Source organism: Ovis aries, chromosome 17 (genome assembly GCF_016772045.2).
Source record: "Ovis aries strain OAR_USU_Benz2616 breed Rambouillet chromosome 17, ARS-UI_Ramb_v3.0, whole genome shotgun sequence".
Lineage (NCBI taxonomy): Eukaryota > Metazoa > Chordata > Mammalia > Artiodactyla > Bovidae > Ovis > Ovis aries.
In genome coordinates this window covers 70762990-70788853 of record NC_056070.1, presented here as the reverse complement: position 1 = coordinate 70788853, position 25864 = coordinate 70762990, and the positions used below count along the sequence as shown (strand labels likewise).

General features: G+C 52.5%; 1 protein-coding gene, 1 pseudogene and 1 gene segment (V, D, J or C); 1 reads left to right on the top strand and 2 right to left on the bottom strand.

The window, feature by feature from the left end:
* Positions 1-25864, bottom strand: part of LOC114108841 (immunoglobulin lambda-1 light chain) — a 469312-nt gene that overhangs the window by 431215 nt on the left and 12233 nt on the right. The window lies entirely within an intron of this gene.
* On the bottom strand, positions 6124-6660 carry LOC114118882 (immunoglobulin lambda variable 1-40-like). The segment is given in 2 exon segments: positions 6124-6445; positions 6562-6660. Coding segments are annotated over 2 exon segments (327 nt in total).
* On the top strand, positions 17602-25014 carry LOC101104689 (adenylosuccinate synthetase isozyme 2-like; annotated as a pseudogene).

Below are 25864 nucleotides of genomic sequence, written 5' to 3'. Positions count from 1 at the left end.
GGAATGGGTGAATTTAACTCAGATGACCATTATATCTACTACTGCAGGCAGGAATCCCTCAGAAGAAATGGAGTAGCCATCATGGTCAACAAGAGTCCGAAATGCAGTACTTCGATGCAATCTCAAAAAGGACAGAATGATCTCTGTTCGTCTCCAAGGCAAACCATTCAATATCACAGTTATCCAAGTCTATAACCCAACAAGTAACGCTGAAGAAGCTGAAGTTGAACGGTTTTATGAAGACCTACAAGACTGTTTAGAACTAACACCCCAAAAAGTTGTCCTTTTCATTCTAGGGGACTGGAATGCAAAAGTAGGAAATCAAGAAACACCTGGAGTAGCAGGCAAATTTGGCCTTGGAATACAGAATGAAGCAGGGCAAAGACTAATAGAGTTTTGCCAAGAAAATGCACTGGTCATAGCAAACACCCTCTTCCAACAACACAAGAGAAGACTCTACACATGGACATCACCAGATGGTCAACACCAAAATCAGATTGATTATATTCTTTGCAGCCAAAGTTGAATAAGCTCTATACAGTCAGCAAGAACAAGACCAGGAGCTGACTGTGGCTCAGATCATGAACTCCTTATTACCAAATTCAGACTCAAATTGAAGAAAGTAGGAAAACCGCTAGACCATTCAGGTATGACCTAAATCAAATTCCTTATGATTATAGAGTGGAAGTGAGAAATAGATTTAAGGGCCTAGATCTGATAGATAGAGTGTCTGATGAACTATGGAATGAGGTTCATGACATTGTACAGGAGACAGGGATCAAGACCATCCCCATGGAAAAGAAATGCACAAAAGCAAAATGGCTGTCTGGAGGGCTTACAAATGGCTGTGAAGAGAGGTGAAAAGTAAAGGAGAAAAGGAAAGATATAAGCATCTGAATGCAGAGTTCCAGAGAATAGCAAGAAGAGATAGGAAAGCCATCTTCAACGATCAATGCAAAGAAACAGAGGAAAAGAACAGACTGGGAAAGACTAGCGATCTCTTCAAGAAAATTAGAGACACCAAGGGAACATTTCATGCAAAGATGGGCTTGATAAAGGACAGAATAGTCTGGACCTAACAGAACCAGAAGATATTACGAAGAGGTGGCAACAATACACAGAAGAACTGTACAAAGAAGATCTTCACGACCCAGATAATCATGATCGTGTGATCACTAATCTAGAGCCAGACATCCTGGAATGTGAACTCAAGTGGGCTTTAGAACGCATCACTATGAACAAAGCTAGTGGAGGTGATGGAATTCCAGCTGAGCTATTTCAAACCCTGAAAGATGATGCTGTGAAAGTGCTGCATTCAATATACCAGAAAATTTGGAAAACTCAGCAGTGGCCACAGGACTGGAAAAGGTCAGTTTTCATTCCAATCCCAAAGAAAGGCAATGCCAAAGAAAGCTCAAACTACCACACAATTGCACTCATCTCACATGCTAGTAAAGTAATGCTCAAAATTCTCCAAGCCAGGCTTTAGCAATACGTGAACCGTGAACTTCCTGATGTTCAAGCTGGTTTTAGAAAAGGCAGAGGAACCAAAGATGAAATTGCCAACATCTGCTGGATCATGGAAAAGCAAGAGAGTTCCAGAAAAACATCTATTTCTGCTTGATTGACTATGCCAAAGCCTTTGACTATGTGGATCACAATAAACTGTGGAAAATTCTGAAAGTGATGGGAATACCAGACCACCTGACCTGCCTTTTGAGAAATCTGTATGCAGGTCAGGAAGCAACAGTTAGAACTGGACATGGAACAACAGGCTGGTTCCAAATAGGAAAAGGAGTACGTCAAGGCTGGATATTGTCACCCTGCTTATTTAACTTCTATGTAGAGTACATCATGAGAAAGGCTGGACTGGAAGAAGCACAAGCTGGAATCAAGATTGCCAGGAGAAATATCAATAACCTCAGATATGCAGGTGACACCACCCTTATGGCAGAAAGTGAAGAGGAACTAAAAGCCTCTTGATGAATGTGAAAGAGGAGAGTGAAAAAGTTGGCTTAAAGCTCAGCATTCAGAAAATGAAGATCATGGCATCTGGTCCCATTGCTTCATGGGGAATAGTGGGGAAACAGTAGAAACCGTGTCAGACTTTATTTTGGTGGTCTCCAAAATCACTGCAGATGGTGATTGCAGCCATGAAATTAAAAGCGCTTACTCCTGGAAGAAAAGTTATAACCAACCTAGATAGTATATTCAAAAGCAGAGACATTACTTTGCCAACAGAGGTCTGTCTAGTCAAGGCTATGGTTTTTCCAGTAGTCATGTATGGATGTGAGAGTTGGACTGTGAAGAAGGCTATGCCGAAGAATTGATGCTTTTGAACTGTGGTGTTGGAGAAGACTCTTGAGAGTCCCTTGGACTGCAAGGAGATCCAACCAGTCCATTCTGAAGGAGATCAGGCCTGGGATTTCTTTGGAAGGAGTGATGCTAAAGCTGAAACTCCAGGACTTTGGCCACCTCATTGGAAGAGTTGACTCATTGGAAAAGACTGTGATGCTGGGAGGGATTGGGGGCAGGAGGAGAAGGTGACGACCAAGGATGAGATGGCTGGATGGCATCACAGACTCGATGGATGGGAGTCTGAGTGAACTCTGGGAGTTGGTGATGGACAGAGAGGCCTGGCGTGCTGCAATTCATGGGGTTGCAAAGAGTCGGACACGGCTGAGCGACTGAACTGAACTGAACGGAACTGAACTGACTCTTCTTTCAGGCTAGTTCCCATCTGGAGCACAGAGGTCCGCTGTGCTTACTTATCCGCCTGGGCTTCTAAGACCAGAACAGGAAGGCGCCCTGCGTCTCACTTCCTTGGGAGACCGGGAGGGCGCCTGTGGCCTATGTAGAGGGTGCAAGTCTCTTGTTTTGAGACTTTATTGATTTTCTGTGTAATCCAAGGAACATCAGCCTCTTTTCTCCTCTATTGTCTCCACTACACTATTCGCTCCTATTCTTTCCTCTTTCATTCATTCATTCACCGATGCGGTTTCTCCTGAGGGTTTCCCTGGAACCTGCGGGGGCTGGACCCCGACACTGAAACCCTGAGTGTCCCTCACCTCTGTCATCGGTCACAAAGCAGGGATTTTGCCTTGAATCTCTTGTCATGGTTGCCATGGTGATCCCCGCTTCCCCGCTGTTCCTTCTACAGGACGTGGGGCCTTTGGATCTGGACTCATCGGGGGCATCATAAGCAGAGGGACCCGGGCACATCTTGGGGAGCCCCTGCTCCTGACAGTCCACAGACCACCCCAGCCCTGAAGGAGGAAATGCTCCAGTGGGGTAGAGACGAGAGGAGCAGAGGGCAGCACAGAGCCGGCACCTGTGGGTCAGGAGAGCCACTCCCGGGGCTCCCTGCCGCCTGCGATGTATCCCCGGTGCCCCTCACTCCTCACGCTCTCTGCTCTGCCCCTTCAGGAGCAGAGTTCACACACTGGGGGACGATCTGCCTGCTGGGATGGTCCACAGACTCTGTGGAGGCGCACCTGGGAAAGCCTCCTGCTCCTGATCTCAAGTGAGGGAGCTCAGCTCCACGGCTCCCGTCATCACCCGGCTGCCCAGGGGGCACTTCAGTGGCATCAGAATCTGTTTATATTTTCTGAGATTTCAGCAAAACTGACTCTACCATTGGGAGTAGACATATTATGAACCAGAACGTACCTCAGGAATAAGTTGGTTCCAGGGTAATATTTAAGATTTGACGGTTCTCTAAGAATAAGCCCCTGACAGGCTGAGGCTCTCGTCCCAGTTTCCCGTCTACCTGTGTTGCTGTGAGGAGCCCTGTTGCACCAGCCTGCACGGTCAGAGTCAGCGTCGTCCTCACGCTGCAGCCCAGAGACGAGCAGGAGCCCTGCGTTGGCCAAGGCATCTTTGGATCCAGAAAACCTGTGGGGACCCCGGAGCCTGGTTCTTTCTGGAGTCTGAGTGGTAGGACTGGAGGACCAAGGAGGGCTCGCTGGCTTCTGCTGGTGCCAGTAACAGCAAAGTGGCCGACACTGATGTCACTGCTGAGGGTGCAGGGAGCCACAGAGTCTCCTGTGGTCTCCGACGGGACAGGGGTCTCCCCACACACAGGCCCTGAAACCATTGCTGGTCACAAGAGTCCACGGTTCAGGGCTGGTGACTCAGTGTTGACACCCACAGCAGCACCAGGGGATCAGCTGTTCTGTGGTGAGAGAAACCATCAATAAACGGGGGTGGACTCAGTAGGCTTACAACTTAGGTTATCAATAGTGAAAGTCACTCACTCGTGACCGAGTCTTGCGACCCCATGGACTGTAGCCCGCAAGGTTCCTCTGTCCGTGGCATTGTCCAGGCAAGAATACTGGAGGGGGTTGCCATTAATACAACTATGAAATTAAGATTCTCAAAAATATCAAATGAAAATAACAAAAAGACTCATGACTCATGAGAGGATCTGAAAGTGAGCATGCGTCTGACAAGATGGTGTGAGCGCCGTGGAGTATTCTAAACTCCCTTTCTCCTAAATGACCTCACACGGGGCAGAAGGATGGGGAAGAGCAGCTGAGGGGGCTTAGGGTGAAAGCCTCTGCAGGAAGTTGTGAAGTACGGCCACAACATTCTTATTCTCACCGTGTGAAACGAACATGACTCTATGTCCATTTCTGAGCTGCTGCTCCGTGTCCGCTTCCCACAGCGTGCGGCAATTGTGATCCTTCTCAGGATCTGTGTCTGAGGCCCGATTCCCCAGCCAAAAACACTCACTGTTTGATATGGAGCCTGTTGAGCCAGGTTCCTCAACACAGTGGAGAATATGTCATTTTGTGTGTATGAAAATTGAGAATAAGGCAAATTTAAGGCTTAAGGGCAAAGGGAGAATTAGAAGGAATAATCCCACTTATTCCAAACTATATCTCTGTTAACTGTGGCCCCACAGCCCAGGCGGCCATAGTGCAGACCCCGCACGTGTGAGTGAAAGGGCAGTGACAGGGAGCAGGACACAGGCGTGTGACCTGTGCTCTGTGACCCACATCGCGGTGAGGCTGGGAGCTCAGGGTTAGGGTCACTTCCCCCTGGCCTGAGGCCTCCTGTGAGCAGCAGGGCTGAGTCCCAGCTGAGCAGGAACAATCAGCCCAGAGACGGTCAGGGGGCCCCATCCAAATCAGAGCCCGCCAGCCTCGCTGAGACCCTGTGGGCGGGTTGTGACTCCTGTGCTCAGAGCTTGGGACTCAGCACCACTGAGATGGCAGCCAAGCCGCCCCCTTGGTGCCAACAGTGTTGCTGTTCCCAGGCAGGTGAGTGTGGCTGAGCTTCCATGGCGTCAGTGACCCTGGCGGAGTCCATGCTGCCTGAGCCCCAGACACCACGAGGGAACAGAGGAGGCTGACAGCAGGACCTGCTCCCTGTGCAGGAGAGAGGCCGAGGGTGTGGGGGCCTCCCAGGGCTGAGATGCGCTGACGGACCCCCACCTCGGACACTGAGACAGAGGACTAACAGACCCTGTGTCCCCAGCAATGGGAGAGATTTTCTGTGTCCTTTGAGACCCTCTCCTGCGACTGGGCTGCTGGAGGGACTTTGAGGACAGAGGGGAGAGGAGGAGCCTCCATGCTCGGGTAGACCCCCGATGACCTGGACCCAGGGTGGGCCAGCAGCAGAAGGTCCAGCAGAGCCTGAGCAGGAAGCCCCTGGGCTGCCCTGGCTCCCCCAGTGACGCAGGCGTCCTGGTCTAGTCCCTGCAGGCCTGGAGCCCTGGGGGAGCCAGAGAGGCGGTCACAGGACAGGCAGGAGCAGCAGCCCGGGCCCCAGCTCCGCCAGGGACGGCCGAGGAGCTGAGGGTCCTGAGTCAGACACAGCTGGACGCTGCCTCTCTGGTTCTGACCCGACCGTCATGGACTCTGTCCGCCAGGACCCGCCTCTGGCATTCAGGGCCTTCTGCTCAACTTCAGATTTTCATATAAAATGTGGTTGCTGAAAGCAAAGCCTTGGTGAGGGCGCAGAATGAAGAACTGAAAGGATTTCCCAGACCAGTTTCCTGGGGTGGGGCTCAGACCTCTGTTTTAAACCAAACAGACCACAGAAGTGTCTGCTTTGGCAGAAGATGCTTCAGCCCGGGAGCCCGTGACTTGGGGGAGAGCAGGTTTTTGTCTCACTTCCCCCCTGGCCTGGAGCACTGTGTCATTATAGCTACTACCAGCCTAACTTCCACAGAAATAATCGGCCTCGTCCTCAGCCTGGAGCGAGCTGATGGTCAGGGTGGCTGTGTTGCCCGACTTGGAGCCAGAGAATCGGTCGGGGACCCCTGAGGGTCGATTGCTATTATAATAGATGACGGTTCTGAGGCCCGATCCTGGGAGCTGTTGGAACCAGCCTACACCACTACTACCGATGTTGCTTCCAGAGCAGGTGATGGAGACCCTCTGGCCCAGGGACCCGGACACGGAGGACGGCTGAGTCAGCACAGCCTGGGCCCAGGATCCTGGAAGGGAGAGAGACAGAGATGGTGACTCTGGGGTCCAGACATGATAGCAGGGAACACAGCATGTGTGTCTTCCCAAGACCCCTCCCCTGCCCCCCCCACCCCCATCCAGTCACCTGTGCAGAGAGCGACCAGGGTGAGGAGCAGAGGGGACCAGGCCATGGTGAACACGGTCAGGGCGTCCTGCCGTCTGTGGCCCCACAGCTGAGCAGAGCGTCCCCACACCGCTCCTGCCCCTCTTCATAGCCTGAGTGGGGGCAGGGCCTCCCATGCAAATGACTGTCCTCCCCCAACCCCCACAGTGCTCTGATGACCTCTGGGACCTGGCTCAGCTTCCTGTGCCTGAGGGAGACCAGTGGGTGATCAGAGGCGGGGTCGTGTGGGCCTTGGGGGTGGGAGGTCACAGCTGGGAACCCTGAGCAGTAAGCACCAGGAAGCACCAGGGGACTCATCTCAGCTCAGAGCTGCAGACCCACAGGAATGGCTTGGCACCGCCCCCTGGTGTCCTGGCCCACACATACATCCTGTGACCTAGTGATCAGAGCTCTTAGAGTCAACTTTCCCCAAACTGGCTTTGAAGTTACGCAGTTCAGGAAGTGTTGTGTTGGAAAAAGAGATCCAGGTGTCAGTTACCCTGTAGTGCATGTGAGTGTTACACAGCAGATGTGTGACTCTGAGATTTCAAATCAAGCAAAATGGGACCGTGGATTAGTAAAAGTCTAAGGTCATCCCTTAAAATAGATGCCTGAACTTCACTGGAGAAAATGCTGTGGTTCAGTCACTAAGTTGTGTCCGACTCTGGCTCTGTTTTAATTTTACCTTGCCATGGTACTATTTCCAAAACATCATTTTCCTTGTCGATTCTGTTCTTTACATAAGATCATTTTAAAGCCTTTCTGACACAGCATCTCCACTGAAGGATTTTCATGTCTTAGCAGGACCTCCTATCTGTGAAACAGGGCAGGCTGAGGTGTCAGAGCCATGGGTCGGTCTCAGATCTGAGATGAGCGACAGGACAGGACAAGGCAGGTCAGCTGTTCTCAGGAATCTCAGACGGGACCATGGGGAGCAAACCTGACTTAGGCGTGGTCCAGATAGAGCAGCAGTCAGGGCCCCGGGGGCAGAGCCCCACGACAGGGTTGCTTTCCCAGCCCAGGGCCCCGCAGCTTCACCAGGGCTCACTGTGCATAAAGTCAGTCCCACAGCAGCTGAGCACAGATGCTCCTCAGCCAGGAATCATTTCCCAGGTCTCAGGACCAGGGTTTCTCTCCCCTCCTGACTCCTCACTCGATGGGCACACAGGACACCGTGTGAGTGTTCACGGGATAAATCAGCTGCTGGGGGGCATCACTGGATCCCTTGGGAAATGAGGAGGAACCAGGGGTGAAATAGGGAGGGGTCGACCTGGGGTCACAGCTGAAAGGAGGGGTGACCTGGGATCACAGCTGGGAGCCGGAAACCTGAGGCTTCCTGGGAAGGAAAGGTTAGACAGGCTCAAGGAGGGGGATGAGGAGGTGAATGTTTCAGGAAGATCTGGAAACTCGTTCATGAGCTTCTAAGAGCATGAGCTGGGTCATCACTGTGGAGGTCAACAGTGTATGTTTGTAGAAAGAGAGAGGCCCAGGACTGGGAGGAGAGTCGTGAGTGAGGGGAGCGGGAGGGCAGGCTCTGAGCAGAGATGAGGAGGAGCGGGCGCAGGCTGAGGAGAGCTGGAGGGGTGCACGGGGTGGGCTCGGGGGCTCCTCCCCTCCTCTCTTTCTGGGAAGAGGGTGGGGACTGATGACCCCCTGACCCCTTCACCCTCCAATTCTGGGTGCTCTGCCCCGTGTGCTGCTTCAGTCCCAGGAGGAGGCCTGGGGGCCGCGGCTCTGCGTCTGTCCCCTGAGAGGAAGCACCTGCTGTCCCGTCCAAGTCAGGCCGCTGAGCCCGGGGGCAGGGCCAGCTCTGGGGACCATGGGGATGTGTTGAGATGTTGCCAGTTCTGAGCGGTGCACAGCGCCCCCTGGTGACGCAGCCGGGGAACGTTCACGGCGTTGAGAGTGGGAGCAATGTTCTGCTCAATTACTTGGTTCTCAATCCTGTCTGAGTGTTTTGCGGCCCCGCGGACTGTAGCCCACCAGGCCCGTCTGTCCATGGGCTTCTCCAGGCAGGAATACTGGAGTGGGTTCCCGTTTCTTGCTCCAGAGGATCTTCCCACCCCAGGGACAGAACCCATATCTCTTATGCCCCTTGCATGGGCAGGCGGTTCTTTACCTCTAGCGACACCAACCTAGGTTATGACCAACCTAGATAGAATATTCAAAAGCAGAGACATTACTTTGCCAACAAATGTCCATCCAGTCAAGGGTATGGTTTTTCCAGTGATCATGTATGGATGTGAGAGTTGGACTGTGAAGAAGGCTGAGCGCCAAAGAATTGATGCTTTGAACTGTGGTGTTGGAGAAGACTCTTGAGAGTCCCATGGACTGCAAGGAGATCCAACCAGTCCTTTCTAAAAGAGATCAGCCCTGGGTATTCATTGGAAGGACTGATGCTAAAGCTGAAACTCCAATACTTTGGTCACCTAATGCAAGGAGTTGACTTATTGGGAAAGACTCTGATGCTGGGAGGGATTGTGGGCAGGAGGAGAAGGGGACAACAGAGGATGAGATGGCTGGAATGTATCACCCAGTCGATGGACATGAATTAAGTAAATTCCGGGAGATGGTGATGGACAGGGAGGCCTGGCGTGCTGCGATTCATGGGGTCGCAAAGAGTTGGACATGACTGAGTGACTGAACTGAACTGAACTGAATTGGACTGCAAGGAGATCCAGCTAATCCATCCTAAAGGAAATCAGTCCTGAATATTGATTGAAGGGACTGATGCTGATGCAGAAACTCCAATCCTTTAGCCACTTGATAGCGAAGAGCTGACTCATTTGAAGAGACCCTGATGCTGGGAAAGATTGAAGGCAGGAGGAAAAGGGGCCAACAGAGGATGAATGGATAAGGGATGTAAGACCTTGGCAGCAAGCATAGGCTCAACAATGTTGCAAGAGTCTGGCTAAATCTGCCAAGTAAGCTAGAATGCTAACAGAGGGTTTGAAACACTCCTTTCATGCCCAGGAGATTGATCAACTAGAGCCCTAAGTTAACTCTTTTAGTCAGGGACAGCCCCCTGCTACTCTCAGGAGAGCTGGTGAAAGACATAAAATAGGAAGACAGACAGACTCTGGTTCGGGGGTAGATGCTCGAGCAGGTCCAGGGGGTCCGTCGAGTCCTGAGGCCTTGCTCATCAGGACACTTCTACATGACCTTGTCATGGGTCGGATGGCCCAGGGATTCCTTCGAGTCCTGCATGACCTTGTCATGGCTCCTGGCACTGCAGGAAAGGTTCCCAGAGTCTGAGTCCCAGGGGCTGATGAGGCTGGGGCTGAGCCCTGGTGCCCGGGGCCTGTCCCTACCTGTGCAGAGAGAGACAAACACAAGCAGGAGAGGAGTCCAGGCCATGGTGCTCACAGAACCCTGGTCCCCACAGTGGGCTGGGCTGCCCCAGGCCTCCTTTTCTGCCCCTGCCTCTGCCAGAGGAGGGGCTGAGGTACAAATGAGGGTCCACCCAGGGCCTGGCCAGCCCCTCCCTGAACCCTGGTGCTGGATCTCAGCTCACAGCCCAGACTCACAGGTGGAAGGGGCTTCCTCCTTGGGACCCAGTGGGAGGAAGCACCTGCTGAGACCACACAGGTCCCTGCTCAGGGGACTCTTCAGCCAGAGCGGACACAGGGCTGAGTCCCCCCAGGAGCTCAGGCCCCGCCCCCAGCCCAGCTGCTGTAGTCAGTGATGCTCCCTGAATGCCAGTGCAGGGTCCCCAGGGTAGCCCTGTAGGTGACATGTGGAAAATTATAAATGGAAATTTATAACAGAAATTATACATAGAAAGCAAGAGATAAAATTCATGCTTTTTGGCAAGTTACAATGCTGGCTCTATTGGAGAAAATATGTAAACAGACTAAACTGCTTTCCAGAGTAAACACATTTCTTGCACTTCTCTGCTGGTTCGGTGGTTAAGAATCCACCTGCCACTGTAGGGGACGGAGGTTCAAGCCCTGGACAGGGAGGACTCCACATGCTGCAGAGCTCCTGAGCCCTGCAGCCACAGCTGCTGAGCCTGCATCCCAGAGCCCGTGCCCCACAAGGAGAGAAGCCCCTTCTTGCCACAACTACGACAGCGCGCTTGCAGCAATGAAACATGTTTTTACCGAATCTCTTTCGGAAAGACATGATGTATGCACTTTTGGGAATATCTACAAAACCAGCAGTGGTCCCGTGGTTCCAATAGATCTGCTTTGTGTATTATTGCAAAACATGAAGAAAATGTAAATTTTCCTAGTTCTTTGGTAAAACAATTAAACCACTTATACATGCACCTAATACATTAAACTTCAGATGAAAATTGACGAACACCTATCACTGATCAGCCATCTAATTATTCTTAAAAATCAATATAGAGATTCCTATACCAGATAAGCAAATTGATACTATTACTACATGCCTTTTCTCAAGCAAAAACCTTGTGTTTTTATTAGGATATAAAGCCATAAATTTACCATCCAAAATAGAAAGCACCACACACATCTGTAATGTGCTGATACAGCCTTTTCACATACCTCACCCCACACACGTCACCCTGCGGGGCCTCTGCCCACAGCTGTATCTTCTCTGTACAGACTCTCCCAGGAGCCACCTCCTCCTTGGAGACACCTTCCGACTTCTCGCCTTCCAGCATCCCCTCCCTGACCCAGACTCCACCACAACCCCACGTGGACCAGGATGAGGGACCTGAATCTGAGCTGCGTGGGGACGGACCAGGAGCTCCAGTGGATGGGCCTCACAATTCCGAGGGTCCCCATAAGGGAAGACAGTTTCCCCATCGCCCAGTGTTTGCCCTGTTGTCTGGCCCAGAACCCCTTGTGGGACTCTGCACTGCACCCCCTGCTGGCCACAGGCACCTCCTCCAGCTCCTGGGATGTCCCAGCCCCCATGCAGAATGGCCCCTTGTTCAGCAGGCATTGAGGATGGCACTCCTGGGAGAGAAGGATGAGGGGCCTTGGTAGGTCCTCCCTGGGCACAGGGATGCCCTCACACTGGGACTCTCATCTCCATGGAAACTGACCATACTCCGCAGTGTGCATCTGTGTTACGGTCCAGCCCCACCTGCTCTGCAGACCCTGCAGGTGTGTGTGACAGGGCACTGATGGGGAGCAGCAGGGCACACGCCTGGAGACCTGTCTCATGTGCTGCTTGTGCCATGATCCGGTTTGGCTCAAAGGGGCCTGAGGAAACCTTGCTCGGTTGGAATGTGAGGAGGAGTCAGGCATCTCCCTGCAGAGACAGGAAGCATCCGGGGCAGAGGGTCGGGTCACGTGTCCAGAGAAGGGGAGGCGGGTGACCCTGGTGAACGGCCATTCTAGGTCAGAGAGCTGGGCGCTCTGAGCTTAGGACTCAGCTCTTCCAAATAGAGCAGAGAGGAAAGGCTAGGGAAAACAACATCATCTTGCTGAAACCCCTAAAGCACTTTTTGAAAATAGTATTTATTTTGGCGGCGTGTGTCTTTGTTGGTGCCCGTGGCCTGGCTCTAGTTGCAGAGAGTGAGGGCTACTCTCCATTTACGGGGCAAGGGCTTCTCCTTGCAGTGGCTTCGCTTGTTACGGCGTCTGGTCTCTGTGGCAAGCGCGCTTCAGTCACTGTGGCTTAGGATTTTGTTGCCCCAGGCATGTGGGATCCTTCTGGAGCAGGAATCAAACATGTCTCCCCCTGCATTTGGAGGCCAATTTTCACCTCGGAACCACCAAGGAAGTCACTGAAAGCCTTTTATTTTTCTGCTTCTTATTTTAGTCTCTGTGAAGGTACGTGTGTTTCTACATCCTCAAATCCAGTCACAGCGATGTTGACTACATTATTGTGTTTAATCCCCTGCCTAGCACCCAGCGGTGCCAGAGGGACCCAGCCTGCTCTCGTGGGACAGCAGGCAGGGCTGTGTGAGCCCCGAGTGCTGCACTCGACTCCCTGTAGCTGCACAGACCCACTGATGTGGACTGATCTTTGTCCCTCAAACTCTGTGTCGAACCTCTCATTCTTGAGTGACTGGCTTTCAGGTAAGACAATGAAGGCGGGACCTGGGGTGACTGAGGTCATAGGAAGACGCCCTAAGACACAGAGCTGCTGCCCCTGTAAGAACAGGGGAACCCCCAGGACGTCACATGGAGAAAAGCCTGGGTGGGGCCAGTCAGGACACAGGTGTTTGCAAGCCAAGCAGAGAGGCCTCAGGGGGAACCAGGCCTGCCTCACCTGGACCTCGGGCCTCAGCCTGCGTGGCCCTGAAGACACCATCTGTTGGCTGACCCACCCCATCTGTGTGCTGTGACAGCAGCCGTGACAGGTATCAGCCTCAGCCTCAGCCTCATGCACTGTGTCCCCACGGCAGCCTCGCCAGCACCCGGGATGTCACACAGGCTGAGAGCATCTGCCACCAAGGACAGGCTTTGGGGGCAGATTTTGAGAGGAGGACACATTGTCCCAACAAAGTCCCCTGGTGTGGGTCTAGACCCCACTTTTAGGTTAAACAAAAACAGAGGCAGTTGACCTGCCCGAGGATGGCTCTGCCTCGGGACCCCCAGGGCTGTGGGGAAAGCAGGCTTTGGTCTCACTTCCCCCCTGGCCTGGAGCACCGTGGGACCATTCAAGCTGTCATCCCATGATAAACAGTAATAACCAGCCTCCTCCTTCGCCTGGAGTGAAGCGATGGTCATGGAGGCGGAATTTCCAGACTTGGAGCCAGAGAACCACTCTGGGCCCCCCGAGGGTCGATTGCTATCACCATAGATCGGGGTTTTGGGGTCCGTTCCTGGGAGCTGCTGGCACCAGCCCACAAAATTACCCCCAGTGTTGCTGCTGCTTCCAGAGCAGGTGATGGTGACCCTCTGGCCCAGGGACCCGGACACGGAGAACGGCTGAGTCAGCACAGCCTGGGCCCGGGATCCTGGAAGGGGGAGAGACAGAGATGGTGACTCGGGGGTCCAGACACGAGAGCAGGGAGCAGGGCCCATGAGTCTTCCCAGGGCCCTTCCCCTGTCCCCGCATCAGGTCACCTGTGCAGAGAGCACCCAGGGTGAGGAGCAGAGGGGACCAGGCCATGGTGGACACGGTCAGGGCGTCCTGCCGTCTGTGGCCCCGCAGCTGAGCAGAGCGTCCCCACACCGCTCCTTCCCTTCTTCATAGCCTGAGCGGGGGCGGGGCCTCGCATGCAAATGACCTCCTCCCCGCCCCGCCCCCACAATGCTCTGATCCCCTCTGGGCCCTGGCTCAGCTTCCTGGGCCTGAGGGAGGCCAGTGTGTGATCAGGGGCGGGGTTGCGTGGGCCTTGGGGTGGGAGGTCACAGCAGGGAGCCCTGAGCAGAAGCCAAGATGCAGTGCCAGGAGACTGGGCCCGGCTCTCACAACCCACCAACCCTCAGGACCGGCTCCCGCGCGCGCCCTGCGGTCCAGGCCCGGACCCTCGTCCTGTGACCTGGTGGCCTGGGCCCTCAGGGACAGCCCCGCCCCTGTTCAGCGCACTGCCCCCTCCTTAGGGAAAAACTGCACTTCTGGCCCCTGTGCCTCAGGGCTTTCTGGGAGCTCCCCTCAGACTCTTCGGGAGAGTCAGTTATGGTGCCCTGTCTGCTCAGGGGTCAGGAGTGAGAGGCATCTAGGACACAAACTCCTCTCAGCTCAGGATCAGGTCAGGGCAGTGACATCCCAGGGGGTCCCGTCCCCCGCTGTGCAGGACAGAGGTCCCCCCTCTGAGGGTTCCCTGTCAGTGGGGAGTGTCCTCCTTCCTCTGTGTGTCCCCTCAGCCCTGAGGAGGACGGGGCTCTTCCCTCTGGAGGGAGGGAGGGTGTGGGGACAGGCCTGGGGTGTGACCCTGGACCCCTAAATGCCTGGATCTTTGCTGTGTGAGTCTTTCCACACACCGGACCCCGTCCCGTGTCCTGTCCTACGAAGGGACCCATGCTGGGTGACTCTCCTATAGGCACAGGGCACAGAAGGCTATGATCTTCTGACAGACGGACCTTGCTCATGATGGAGGCCATCTCATACGGGGGTTGAGGAATAAAGAGGAGCCCGGGATTCGGTAGGAAAGTCATGAATCATAAGAGGAGGGGAGGAGCCCTTAGGAAAGAAACAGTTGAGGAGCCAGAGGAGGCAGGGCGGAGCTGAGGGAGGCAGGTCGGAGCTGAGGGGTGCAGTGGGGAGCTGAGGGGTGCAGGGCGGAGCTGAGGGGTGCAGGGGGCTCGGCTCTGGGGGCTCCTCCCCTCTCTGCTCCTGGGGAAGCGGGTAGGGTCTGATGACCCTGAAGAGGACACCCTCTCATTCTGGGTCCTCAATCCTGTTTGAAGCTTCACCCCCAGAGCTTGAGGGGTCACGGCTCTAAGTCTGTCTCCTGAGAGGAAGCACCTGCGAGACCTCCAACTCGGTCCACTGAGCCCGGGGACAAGCCCAGGTCAGGGGACCATCTGGTGCGCTCAGGTTCCCCCAGCTCCGGGATGGTGCACAGCGCCCCCTGGTGACGCACTCGGGGAATGTCCACGGTGGGAAAATGTGAGGAAGGAAGGAGCTCCCCATTCATTTTCCAACTAAGAGCCCATCAGCGAGGGGTGTGCATCCTCTGCCCACTGACCCAGCAACCGGGTGCCCTGACCCCACTGCTCTGTGTCTGACGCTGACCTGGGCACCTGGGGCAACTCCTGTCAGCAGCTCCTTCCACCCAGGGGTTTGAGACCACTCCTTGTTGGCCGGGCTGAGGGGGCTGCGGTGCTGCACAGCGTGACGCTCAGCTCCCTGGACTCTGAGGACTTGGGACACCAGGGAGGGAGGGGGCGATCGCAGGGCCAACCACCGGCCCCCATCTCACAGTCAGCACTGACGACCCAGGTGGGGTCAGGCCCAGGCCTTCCTGGCCCCACAGTCACCAGTAGAGGGGACGGGGGTGCACACGAGCCTGCTTTCCCACTCGCTCGGTCTTCCCTTGTTGCTGCTCCATCTCCCCGCGCACTGTTTACGGGGCGGGGCCTGGGGGCGGTCCACGTGCTGAGGAGCCCGGCCATGACCTGGCATCCGGGCCCCCAGGGAGTCACCGAGAGTGTGGGGATTTGGGGAGCCAGTTCTGAGCAAGGTTCTTCCAGGAGCATAAGTCCTCCCATGAGCCTCGAGGTGTCTCCTCAGACAGCACAGGTTTGCGGAAATTCCTCCCAACTTCCAGTCTTATGTTTAAATACAGACACAGTTTTCCCCATGGCCTCAGATGTGAATTGTGTTTCTGGGGTTTGGGATTTTGACCGTGACCTGGGAGTGAATGTGTTATGGGGAATTAACATGCCTGGACTAACTTGTTACACAATTCTCAGGGGTTATTTCCAGATAACAGACAAAGACATACATCTGGAAATTTGATGTTCCTAAATATTTGGGGAGAGGGGGCCGTTTCCTGTTAACCACAGATTCCTGCCACCAACAAAAGGCTGCGATTCAGGAGCTCCAGTTGGGAAACTGCACTTTAGAAAACTCCACGGGTGGTGCCCCTTCAGGTAAATGGAATATTAATTTGTCTCCAAGGTCAAGTTCATGATGCTGTGCATCTCTTAGTGTGACTTGAATGACAAGAGGCCTAATGGCCGTGGTGGGGGTCTGAGTCTCCCTGTGGAGCCAAGCCTCCTTCCCAACAACATGGGCAGAGAGGGGTCCCCCTGGAGAGATGGACGCACCCGGGGAGAGCTGGGAGGAGACACGGGGCCACGAATCACCGGACAGGAGACGGGCCCAGAGCCTCCCTCCCGTGGGGACCCTGACCTGTCCCACCGCCTCCCTGCCTCTCCTGCCACTAAGCGCTGAGCCCTCTGAGCACAAGGGCAGGTTTTGGTAGCCCTTCCCCGTGGGCTTACATCACTGCGGCACTGAAACGACTAGTTCCCAGATCACAGTAATAGTCGGCTTCGTCCTCGGGCTGGGCCCCGGTGACGGTGAGGGCGGCTTTGTTCCCAGAGATGGAGCCAGAGAAGCAATCAGGGGCCCCAGAATATCAGCTGCTTGTGCTGTAGATAAGCAGTCAGGGAGCCTGGCCTGGGGTCTGCTGGAACCAGCTGGGGTAGTTACTGGTAGTGACTGGCCCAGAGCTCAGTCCACAGGTGAGGGTGACCATCCCTCCTGGAGAAACTGACAGCTGGCTCCTGGACCACAGTCCGAGCGTCCACCCCTAAGAGCAACAAAAGAGAGACAGGGGTTGTTATGGAGACAGGGCCCTCAGACCCTGCTTGGAGGTACCCCAAAGATGCAGAGTCTCAGCCCCTGACCTGAGCTGTAAGTGAGGAGCCCGGGCAGAAGAACCATCCAGGCCATGGTGAGGACCCTCCCAGAATGCGGCCTCCTCAGCCTCCTGGGCTGCAGGTGGGGTCCTGGGCCTTTTCATGCCTCCAGCCTCTCAGGAGGAGGAGGGGCCTCATGCAAATCACTTCCTCCTCTCCCTGCCAAGGTCACCAGAGGTCCCCTGGGGTAGGGGTTCTTGGAGGAGGCAGATGCTGGACCTCACACAGGGCAGGGACAGCTCGGGCAGGAGCCCCTGAGTGATGGGGCGACGTCTTTCAGCAAAAGTGCTCCTGTGACCTTGGTGACGTCGGTCCTCTATCTCCTCCCTGGAGTGTCTGAGGCTGAAGGAGGAGTTTGCACGTCTTCCTCTGCTGCTGCTAAATTGCTTCAGTCGTGTCTGACTCTGTAAGGCTCCTCCATCCCTGGCACTCTCCAGGCAAGAACGCTGGAGCGGGCTGCCATTTCCTTCTCCTAAGTCTGTCTCTCTTGTTCCAATAATCCAGCCTTTCCCACACCTGAGCCCATCTTTAGAACACTCTCTGTCTTCTCAGGGAGCCCTGAGTCCCGTCTGTGCGGTGCTGTCCGTCCTCCTCCACCAGGCCTAGCCGAGCAGGAAATCCCGGAGCCTGTGTCTGCTGTGAAGGGTGAGGGGTGGCCCTTGAAGCACTCTTTTAAACTGTCTCTAGTCCAGAGGTGGGGAGACCAGATGGGAGGTGGGGAGTGACATGCAGAGCCGCGTGGGCAGGCTCAGGGTGACGGCGTCCTGTGCTGTGAACAGCCATGACCATGCGGAGCACCTTCCACAGAACTGCGGATCTTACGGGTAAAGGTCACCGTCTCATCACGCAATGACGGTAGCTGGCAAGTTCAGTTCCAACAAAGTTGGGACACATGTCTCATCATCAGAAATAGAAAAACATGGTGCGTGAACAGGTAGGTCGGTGAGCATCGTGGACCTTGTAAAACTCCCTTCCCTGTGTTTCTGCAGTGCCGGGTGGACGTGGGACAGAGGAGGGGTGTGGGGGCAACGAGGAGGAGAAGGGGCTCAGACGTCTCGTGGTCAGGTGTGTGGAAGAGACGGGAAAGGTCTTGTTCATCTCTTGTTTCTTTGACATAAAAATGTAAATACTACTCTTATTTTGTATTCATGTTAGATTTGCTGCTAAAGTAGCTGTTTAATAATATTCACATTATTTTTGTCAGAGGTGTTTGAGAACCTCAGCTCATGGAGGTGAAAAATATGTATTCCTCCCTAACTCTTTTCTTATTATACGAACATGCTGATGACAGTTGGCGGAGCTCTGAGTTCATGTATTTCATGTCACAGGTGTTAACATAAAGGGAAGGAACGAGGAATGAAGCCACATAAACTGACACAGTCCCGGTTTCCAGGCTTCACTCCAAATGCTGAAACTGCCAAATAACACGACAGGGGACACTTCTAAATGACAGGGATGGTGACAGAGGGATCTTGCCTGCATCCCTCTTCCGCTGGAACACCCGGGCGCTCTGCGGGCAATGGGGCAGCCTCTGCAGGGGTCTCACCCCCTGTCCAGGTGTCCCTGGAGGGCGAGGTTCCTGAAGGAAGTCCATTTTCTTTGTATGACCGGCCCTCTGTCCTTGGGTGGATGTCAGGTCTGGGCATTAACCCCACGACAGAGCAGCAGGAACTGAGAGGCGAGCCTGTGGCTCTGAGCCGAGAGCTGCAGTGTCCCCTGGGGGCCCCGGTGCAGGACGTCACCCTCCAGTGAGGACCCTGCTGCCCACGTGGGCAAGAGCCAAGGGAGAAGGTGCCAGCCTGCCTGGCCAGGACCCTGCACTCTCAGGACCAGACCCACAGCGCCCCCTGCTGGCCTCAGACCTCCTCCTCCCCCACTCCACACCACAGCCTCCTGGAAGGGCTTTCTCACACTTGCAGCTGGGTCTCTCTGATGTCACCCCCAGGGCAGAAGAATGAGCCCCTCCATGTAGTTTGTGGTTGGTCGTTCATCTCTCCAGGTCACTAATGACCTGCAGACTCATATGGAACGCTGATGTAATTTCGGATTCTCTGTTGTCTCAGTTTGCACTGCCTGGCTCCTGGGGTCACTACCAGAGCATAACCACCTCGAAACAAGTTCAAGGCTTCAAATCCCAGAGTGTCCATAGCTTAAACCTGATCGTGACTCTGTCATGATTCTCCCAGGTTGAACCGTGGTGGATGTTGTGTCTGCAGAGTCTCCAGGAGTTGTCCCAGCCCTAATTGCACATCTCTTTTTTTATTTCCGTCTTTGCAGAGAGAATATGACGTTCTGGGGGAAAACATGTCATTTTATTGATTACTTCCAAGATCCTGACAGCGTTTATTTCTGACTCCAATATATATAAGGTGTTTTCAGTTGGGTTTCATAACAGTTCTGTTTAACAGGCTTGATGTAAGGGACTGTGGCTATAAATAGGAGTCTCATCCTTTTTAGGGTGTCCTCCTCCATTGCTGGACTTAGAAACCCTTATGACCTGTTACCTGATCCTCAGTGGGTACAGTGCAAGTTCACGTGTTAGACTCCGTAGATTTAGTAGGGGTGGTTTTACATGGTCTGTATTGAAAAGAGTGATATTTATCCAACATCATCTCAAATAAAGAACTAGGGAGTGGAAGTGGGAGAGATCATGAGGGAAAAGGGGAGAACATGGGCAAGTGATGAATCTGAGAGCCACGTCCTAATGGGGAGGGTCTTCCAGTACCTAGAGGAGAGGGGCTTCTCAGGGTGCATTCCCCGAGAAAGGGAGGCACCCAGCTTCCCTAAGTGTCTGGGTTCAGGGCAGGAGTACAAACCTGGAGCAGGAGTGGGACATGCAGGGGGTGGGGGAGGCCCCCCCAAGGTCTCCAGGGCACAGATGCTGGACTTCTGCTTCTTCATCATCCTGCCAAGTACCTGTGAGGGACCCTGTGTATCTGGGCACAGCGGGATTCTGTTTGTATTTGGAGACCAGAGAGAAAAGGAGTTATTATCAATGACCCCATTAAGATGGACCAGGATGAGTCTCAAGGTAGGTTCTGGTTGATCACACATGCATGATCAGGGAGCATTTTAGCAGTATCAGGAACTATTTTTGTTTACTTTTGCTTTTCCCTGAGACTTCATATAAACTGAATGGATAGTTGGGAGTAGATTCATCATGAGTCAGAAGGTTTTCAAGTGTAGTAGGTATCTATGCAAGGTGTGTGAAACTTGAAAATTCTCCAAGAAGAAGACCGACAGGCTGAGTTTCTTGTCCCACTTTCTCAGCTCCCTGTTCCCTGACCTCCCTTCAGGACCAGGAATGATGGAGCCCAGCACCACGGCTGCAGGTCTGCAGGACCAGGAGGCCGGGGGTACAGGGGCCACAACCCCACCTTCCTGCACTCCCATCACAGGGAGGCCATGGGCCCTGATGGTCCAGGTCTCTGCAACAGGAGGACCATGAGTGACTGTCCAATTTGATTTCAGAAAAGATAAAGAAATGAGACATGGGACCTGAAAAAAATGTTTCTGCAGTTGAGGTGCCATCAGATGATTCATAGACAGAACCTGAGGCAGAAGGAAGCGTGGCCTGTCTTGAGAGGCAGCCACGTCCTCCTCTGCTGACCCCTCAGGACTCACCTTGTGTGAGGCCTCAGATCATTCTGAAGGAAGAAAAATTCCCATATCTTTTCCATCCAGTTACTAGGAGCCCGGGGGAACACGAGTTTTAGAAAATGCTGACCTGTTAGCAGGTGGAAATGAGGAGGGAACAGGGTGCCGGAGCCAGGGCTTCTGTCAGCACCTGAGCTGTGGACCGGTCCCTGCAGCCCGGGACCCACACTCTGTGGGATGAGAGGATGGAGATAGGAGGAGCAGGGCTGCGCTGGGGCGTTTCTGCTGAAGACACAGTGCCGGAGTCCAGCTCCAGCAGCCAGGGATCAACCTGAAGAGATGAGTGGTGTCGGCGAGAAACGATGCAGCCTCTCAATTTTCTTGGACTGCTTATTTATTTCAAGCTTAAGATTCTCTTTTATACTTTTACAAAAGCATTAGGTCAGAGGTTTGACATTTTCAGTTCCCACTGACCCAGATTTGTTGTGTCCATTAATCATTGTTGCCCCTCAAAAGGAGTTCCTGCCTCAGCAATTCTCTTATCTACGTCTTCTCATGTGTCCTTGTGAATACATTGTAACTCATGCTAAAGTCTGGGCTGCATACCACATTCCTCAGTTTATTTCTTATTTTTCTAAGTCCTGTTTGCCCCTAGTATCCTAAGCTCACTATTTCTTAAACAGGGCTTCTAGCTATTAATATTTCTAAAGTTCCTAATCTCTATAAGCTAGAGTAGAATATGCTAACATTACAACATTCTTTAAATCTTTAGCTTCTAACTATTTTAATTATTCCTAAGCCCTAAATTCAGCAAACTCCTTTGCCATAAACACCTTCCTCACAAAGAGGCTTCAGATAGCAGTCCCTCCCATGGCCTCAAGTGGCGACCTACGTGCTCACCCTGGAACACTCTTTTGTAAAACTCCTTGAAAAAATGTCAATGATTAACCTTATGAATTATTCTCTGAGCACAGCTGCAGAAGGCTTTGTGCCTTCCCATGCTCCTCTGAAAAACAATAAGCTCCTTAATATTCCTTTCAGTCAACTGAGCCAAGGAGAGGAAAAAACAAGTCAGAATCACAAGGCCTAACTCCTTCATCCTGGGTCCATGCCTGCAGGACAAGGAGAGGGAGTTGGGGCCATGCCTCCATTTTCTCAGTAATGCCTAATGCGGCTCCCCACCACACAGCACCTGCTCTGGGGAATTTAATCCAGATTTTGAGGGTGGGGCAGATGGGCTCTGTAGTCAGATATGTGGCTTCCTGGGATGCCTGTGCTGTCTTGGGTCTCAGCACGATCCTGTGTGTCTCCTCCCTCCTTTCACAGAGATCTCTGTGCAGAGAAGCCTTCCTTGGAAATTCCTGTATGGAAAGTTCTCGCTGAAACCAGGCTCAGAGCCAAAGCCGGAGGCCCAGGGGTTTTTGTCTCACTTCCTCGTCATCTGAGCCCCTGTGGGAACCAACATCCCAGTAATAGTCAGCCTTGTCCTCGGGCTGCAGCCCAGAGATGAGCAGGCGCCCCACGTCGGCTGAGGTGTCTTTGGATCCAGAGAAGTGGCTGGGGACCCTGGAGCCCGGGAGCTTTTGGGAGTCTGAGTTGTAGGACAGGAGTTACCGGGGAGGACTCCCTGGCTTCTGCTGGTACCAGGTTATAGGCAAGCTGCCAAAGTTGTAGCCCCTGCTCAGGGTGCAGGAGAGTCTGGCTGATGCTCCCAGAGATCCAGACAGGGAGGCTGACTGAGTCAGCACAGGCTGGGAGAGGGAACCTGCAGATACAGACACAGGGGAGATGGGGCAGGAGTGCAGGAAAGAGTCCCAGAGTCTGCGCCCCAGGTGCTATTGAGGCTGGGAACTGAGCCCTGGTGCCCAGGCCCGTCCCTACCTGAGCAGAGAGAGAGGAGCACCAGCAGGAGAGGAGTCCAGGCCACGGTGCTCACAGAACCCTGGCCCCCCAGTGGCCTCGGCTGCCCCAGGTCTAATTTTCTCCCCCAGCCTCCGCCAGAGGAGGGGCTGCCATGCTAATGGGGGTCCACCCAGGGCCCACCCAGCCCCTCCCTGAACCCTGGTGCTGGAGCTGTGCTCACAGCCCAGATGTAAGGGAGGGAGGGAGGGGCTTCCCTCTTGGGAACACCTGGAGGAAGCCCCTGCTGAGACCACACAGGTCCCTGCTCAGGGGACTCTGCAGACAGAGAGGACACACTGCTGAGCCCCCCCAGGAGCACAGACCCTGCCTCCAGCCCACCTCCTGCAGTGAGTGGGGCTCCTTGAGCAGCTGTGCAAGGACCCCAAGGCAGACCCACAACGCCCCTTGCTGCTAAAATGTGGAAAAGTTTTGCTGAAAAAGGGAATGAAATTCAAAGTTCTCTAAGAAGGAACAACATTTGTTCTAGTACAGAAAATAAGTAAACAGAAGAAGATGCTTAGATGAAATAGAATATTTTGTCATGAAATTACCCCACAAAAAGACATAATGTATCCTTATTTAGTGTAAATATCTAACAAACGTCAGGAGTCATATGGTTCCCATACATTGGATTTGTATTTTTTTAAGCCTTGAAAAAGTTGTGTTTCTCTGAGGAAGCAGTTAAAGTGTTTTATATACAACCGATAAATAAAGCACATAGAGGGAAATTTATCGGACTTCCTTGTTTTCCTCTGGTTAGGGATCTGCCTGTCGATGGAGGGGATATGGTCGCAGTGCCAAAGCCAGGAAGCTCCCACATTCTGCAGAGCAACTCAGCAGGAAAGCCGAACTGCTGAAGCTCCATCCCCCAGGACTGGTGCTCTGCAACAAGAGAATCCACGCCAGTGAGAAGCCAGTGCACTGTGATGAAGAGCCGCCACGCTGTCCCCACCCCACCCACCACCCACAACCAGATAGCCCAGGAGCAGTGAAGACCCGCACAGCCATCAATCAACCAATCAAGTGTAAAAAAACAACCTGACCACCAAACCAGTAGAAGGGGACATTGCAGACCACCGTCGTAAACAGTGATCCAAGTCCTCTCGACAAAATGAAACGTTAGAAAGGTAGAAAAATCCCAATCTCAGGTTAAGACATTGACAGTGTTACCAAATGTTACTGTTTAGAATATATGTTATATTTGATATGAAGACTCTCAAACATAAATTTACAGAGCAATCCAGTTCACACACTCCCAGTCGCCCCCGACCCCTTCGGGCTCTTCTCGTGTCTCTGGAGCCTGGGTGTTTGCCAAGACCACCCTTGGAGCATCCTCCTTGTCCAAGGTGACAGAGGCCACCCCAGGCAGCAGCCTGGGGGGAACCTGGCGACCCTGGCACTTGGCGGGCAGTGGGACCATGCAGGATGCCAGCACGCTGTGCCACTGCCAGGGAGGAAGTAACGCTGGCCTCAACAGTTGCACATTCTGTGGAGGGTGACTTTCGTCTTTTATCCAGTGAACAACTCAGGCTCCCAGTGGAGCCTGAATGTTACTGCATTCATTGGAAATGATGTGGTAATTCATCTACCTGGATTGTGTGAGAAAGCAGAAGAAAAATGTTCCCAAAGGGAAAGGTCTGGAAGGCTGGACAAAGGCTTCTCATACCTGACAGAGCTCATATTGTGCTGGATTTTCATCAAACAGCTGATCGTATCCAGGAACAACAGAGGAGAAGAAGCTGGAAAAAGTTGGGGTACCACAGAAAGGGCATTCTCCCTGTTTATTCTTCCCAAGAGGACCAGAGGGGACTAAGGATATGTGATCTTGTTTCTGACTTTGATGGCTTTTCTGAGAGGTTCCAAGTTCTGGCTAACCAATACAAATCTATATAACCCACTTTGGAAATAGACATTGAAGATGAATTCCAAAAACTCAAGTGTTATATGCAAACGGGTGAGACCAACTGCGAGATACATGGAGTTTATTTCCTATATGAGGCTTTTCATGGACCATCGAAGAAAATCTTGGTGAAGGTGCAATTGTAGCACTGCTAGATACTGATTTTGAAAGCCATCCTTTCGTAACCTCCTTGAGCTGTACGGTTGGAGGTGTTTGTACTGGCTTGGGTATGCCCCCTTAAAATGTGGAGAAGTGTATGGAGTTGTGAAAGCTTCTACAACTAGAGTTGGGATTGGTCCCTTTCCTACAGAGCAAGACAATGAAATTGGAGAATTATTACAAACAAGGGGTAGAGAGTTTGGTGCAACTACAGGAAGGGAAAGAACACGTGTCTGGTTGGACCTTGTTTTGATTAAATATGGTCATACGATTAATGGATTTCATGCATTGGTAGTAAAATTTTTGATATTTTGGACATATTTATGGAAATCAGAGTTGAAGTTGCATACAAGTTAGATGGTGAGATTATAACTCATTTCCCAGTAAACCAAGAACTCTTAAATAAGTGGACTTAAAAGTAAGACCCTCCAGAATGGAACACACAGATATGAAATTCAGGGACATTTAAAGAACTACCTATTAATGCCCAGAATTGTTCGATTTATTGAAGATGAAATTCAAATTCCAGTTAAATAGATTTGCCTAGATAAATCCAGAGTTGATGATTCAGCTCTTTTAAGGATTTCCAGTGATACAAGAAGCATTCCTGGACAGGTGGGGAAAGGACTTTCTTAAATATTTCATTGATGATCTACGAATTCCAAGAATAAAGACACTGAAATGAGGTTTAGGCCCTACAGTTGCTTCCAGTCTTTCAAGACGGATGACTGCTGTGGAGATACACTCCAGCAGATTGCAGTGTCAGCTGCCTTAGCTGCATGATTGCCTAATCATTTGTTGTTCCTCCTGCTTATGGTGCCATTTTTCTTTTAATTTTAGTAAGAATATAATCAATGTTGTTGGAAATCAGATAGAATGATCTCTGTTCATTTCCAAGGCAAACCATTCAATATCACAGTAATCCAAGTCTACGCCCTGAGCAGTAGTGCTGAAGAAGCTGAAGTTGAACTGTTCTACGAGGAACTAGAAGACCTTCTAGAACTAACACCCATAAAAAGTGGCCTTTTCAATATAGGGGGCTGAAATGCAAAAGCGGGAAGTCAAGAAATACCTGAAGTAACAGGCAAATTTGGCCTTGGAGTACAGAATGAAGCAGGGCAAAGCCTAATCAAATTTTGCCAAGAGAATGCGCTGGTCATAGCAAACACCCCTTCCAACAACACAAGAGAAACCTTTCCACATGGCCATCACCAGATGGTCAATACCATTATTCTTTACAGCTAAAGATGGAGAAGCTCTATACAGTCAGCAAAAACAAGACCAGAAGCTGACTGTGGCTCAAATCATGAACTCCTTATTGCCAAATTCAGACTTCAATGGAAGAAAGTAGGGAAAACCACTAGACCATTCAGGTATGACCTAAATCAAATCCCTTATGATTATACAATGGAAGTGACAAATAGATTCATGGGATTAGATCTGATAGACAGGGTGCCTGAAGAACTGTGGATGGAGGTTTGTGACA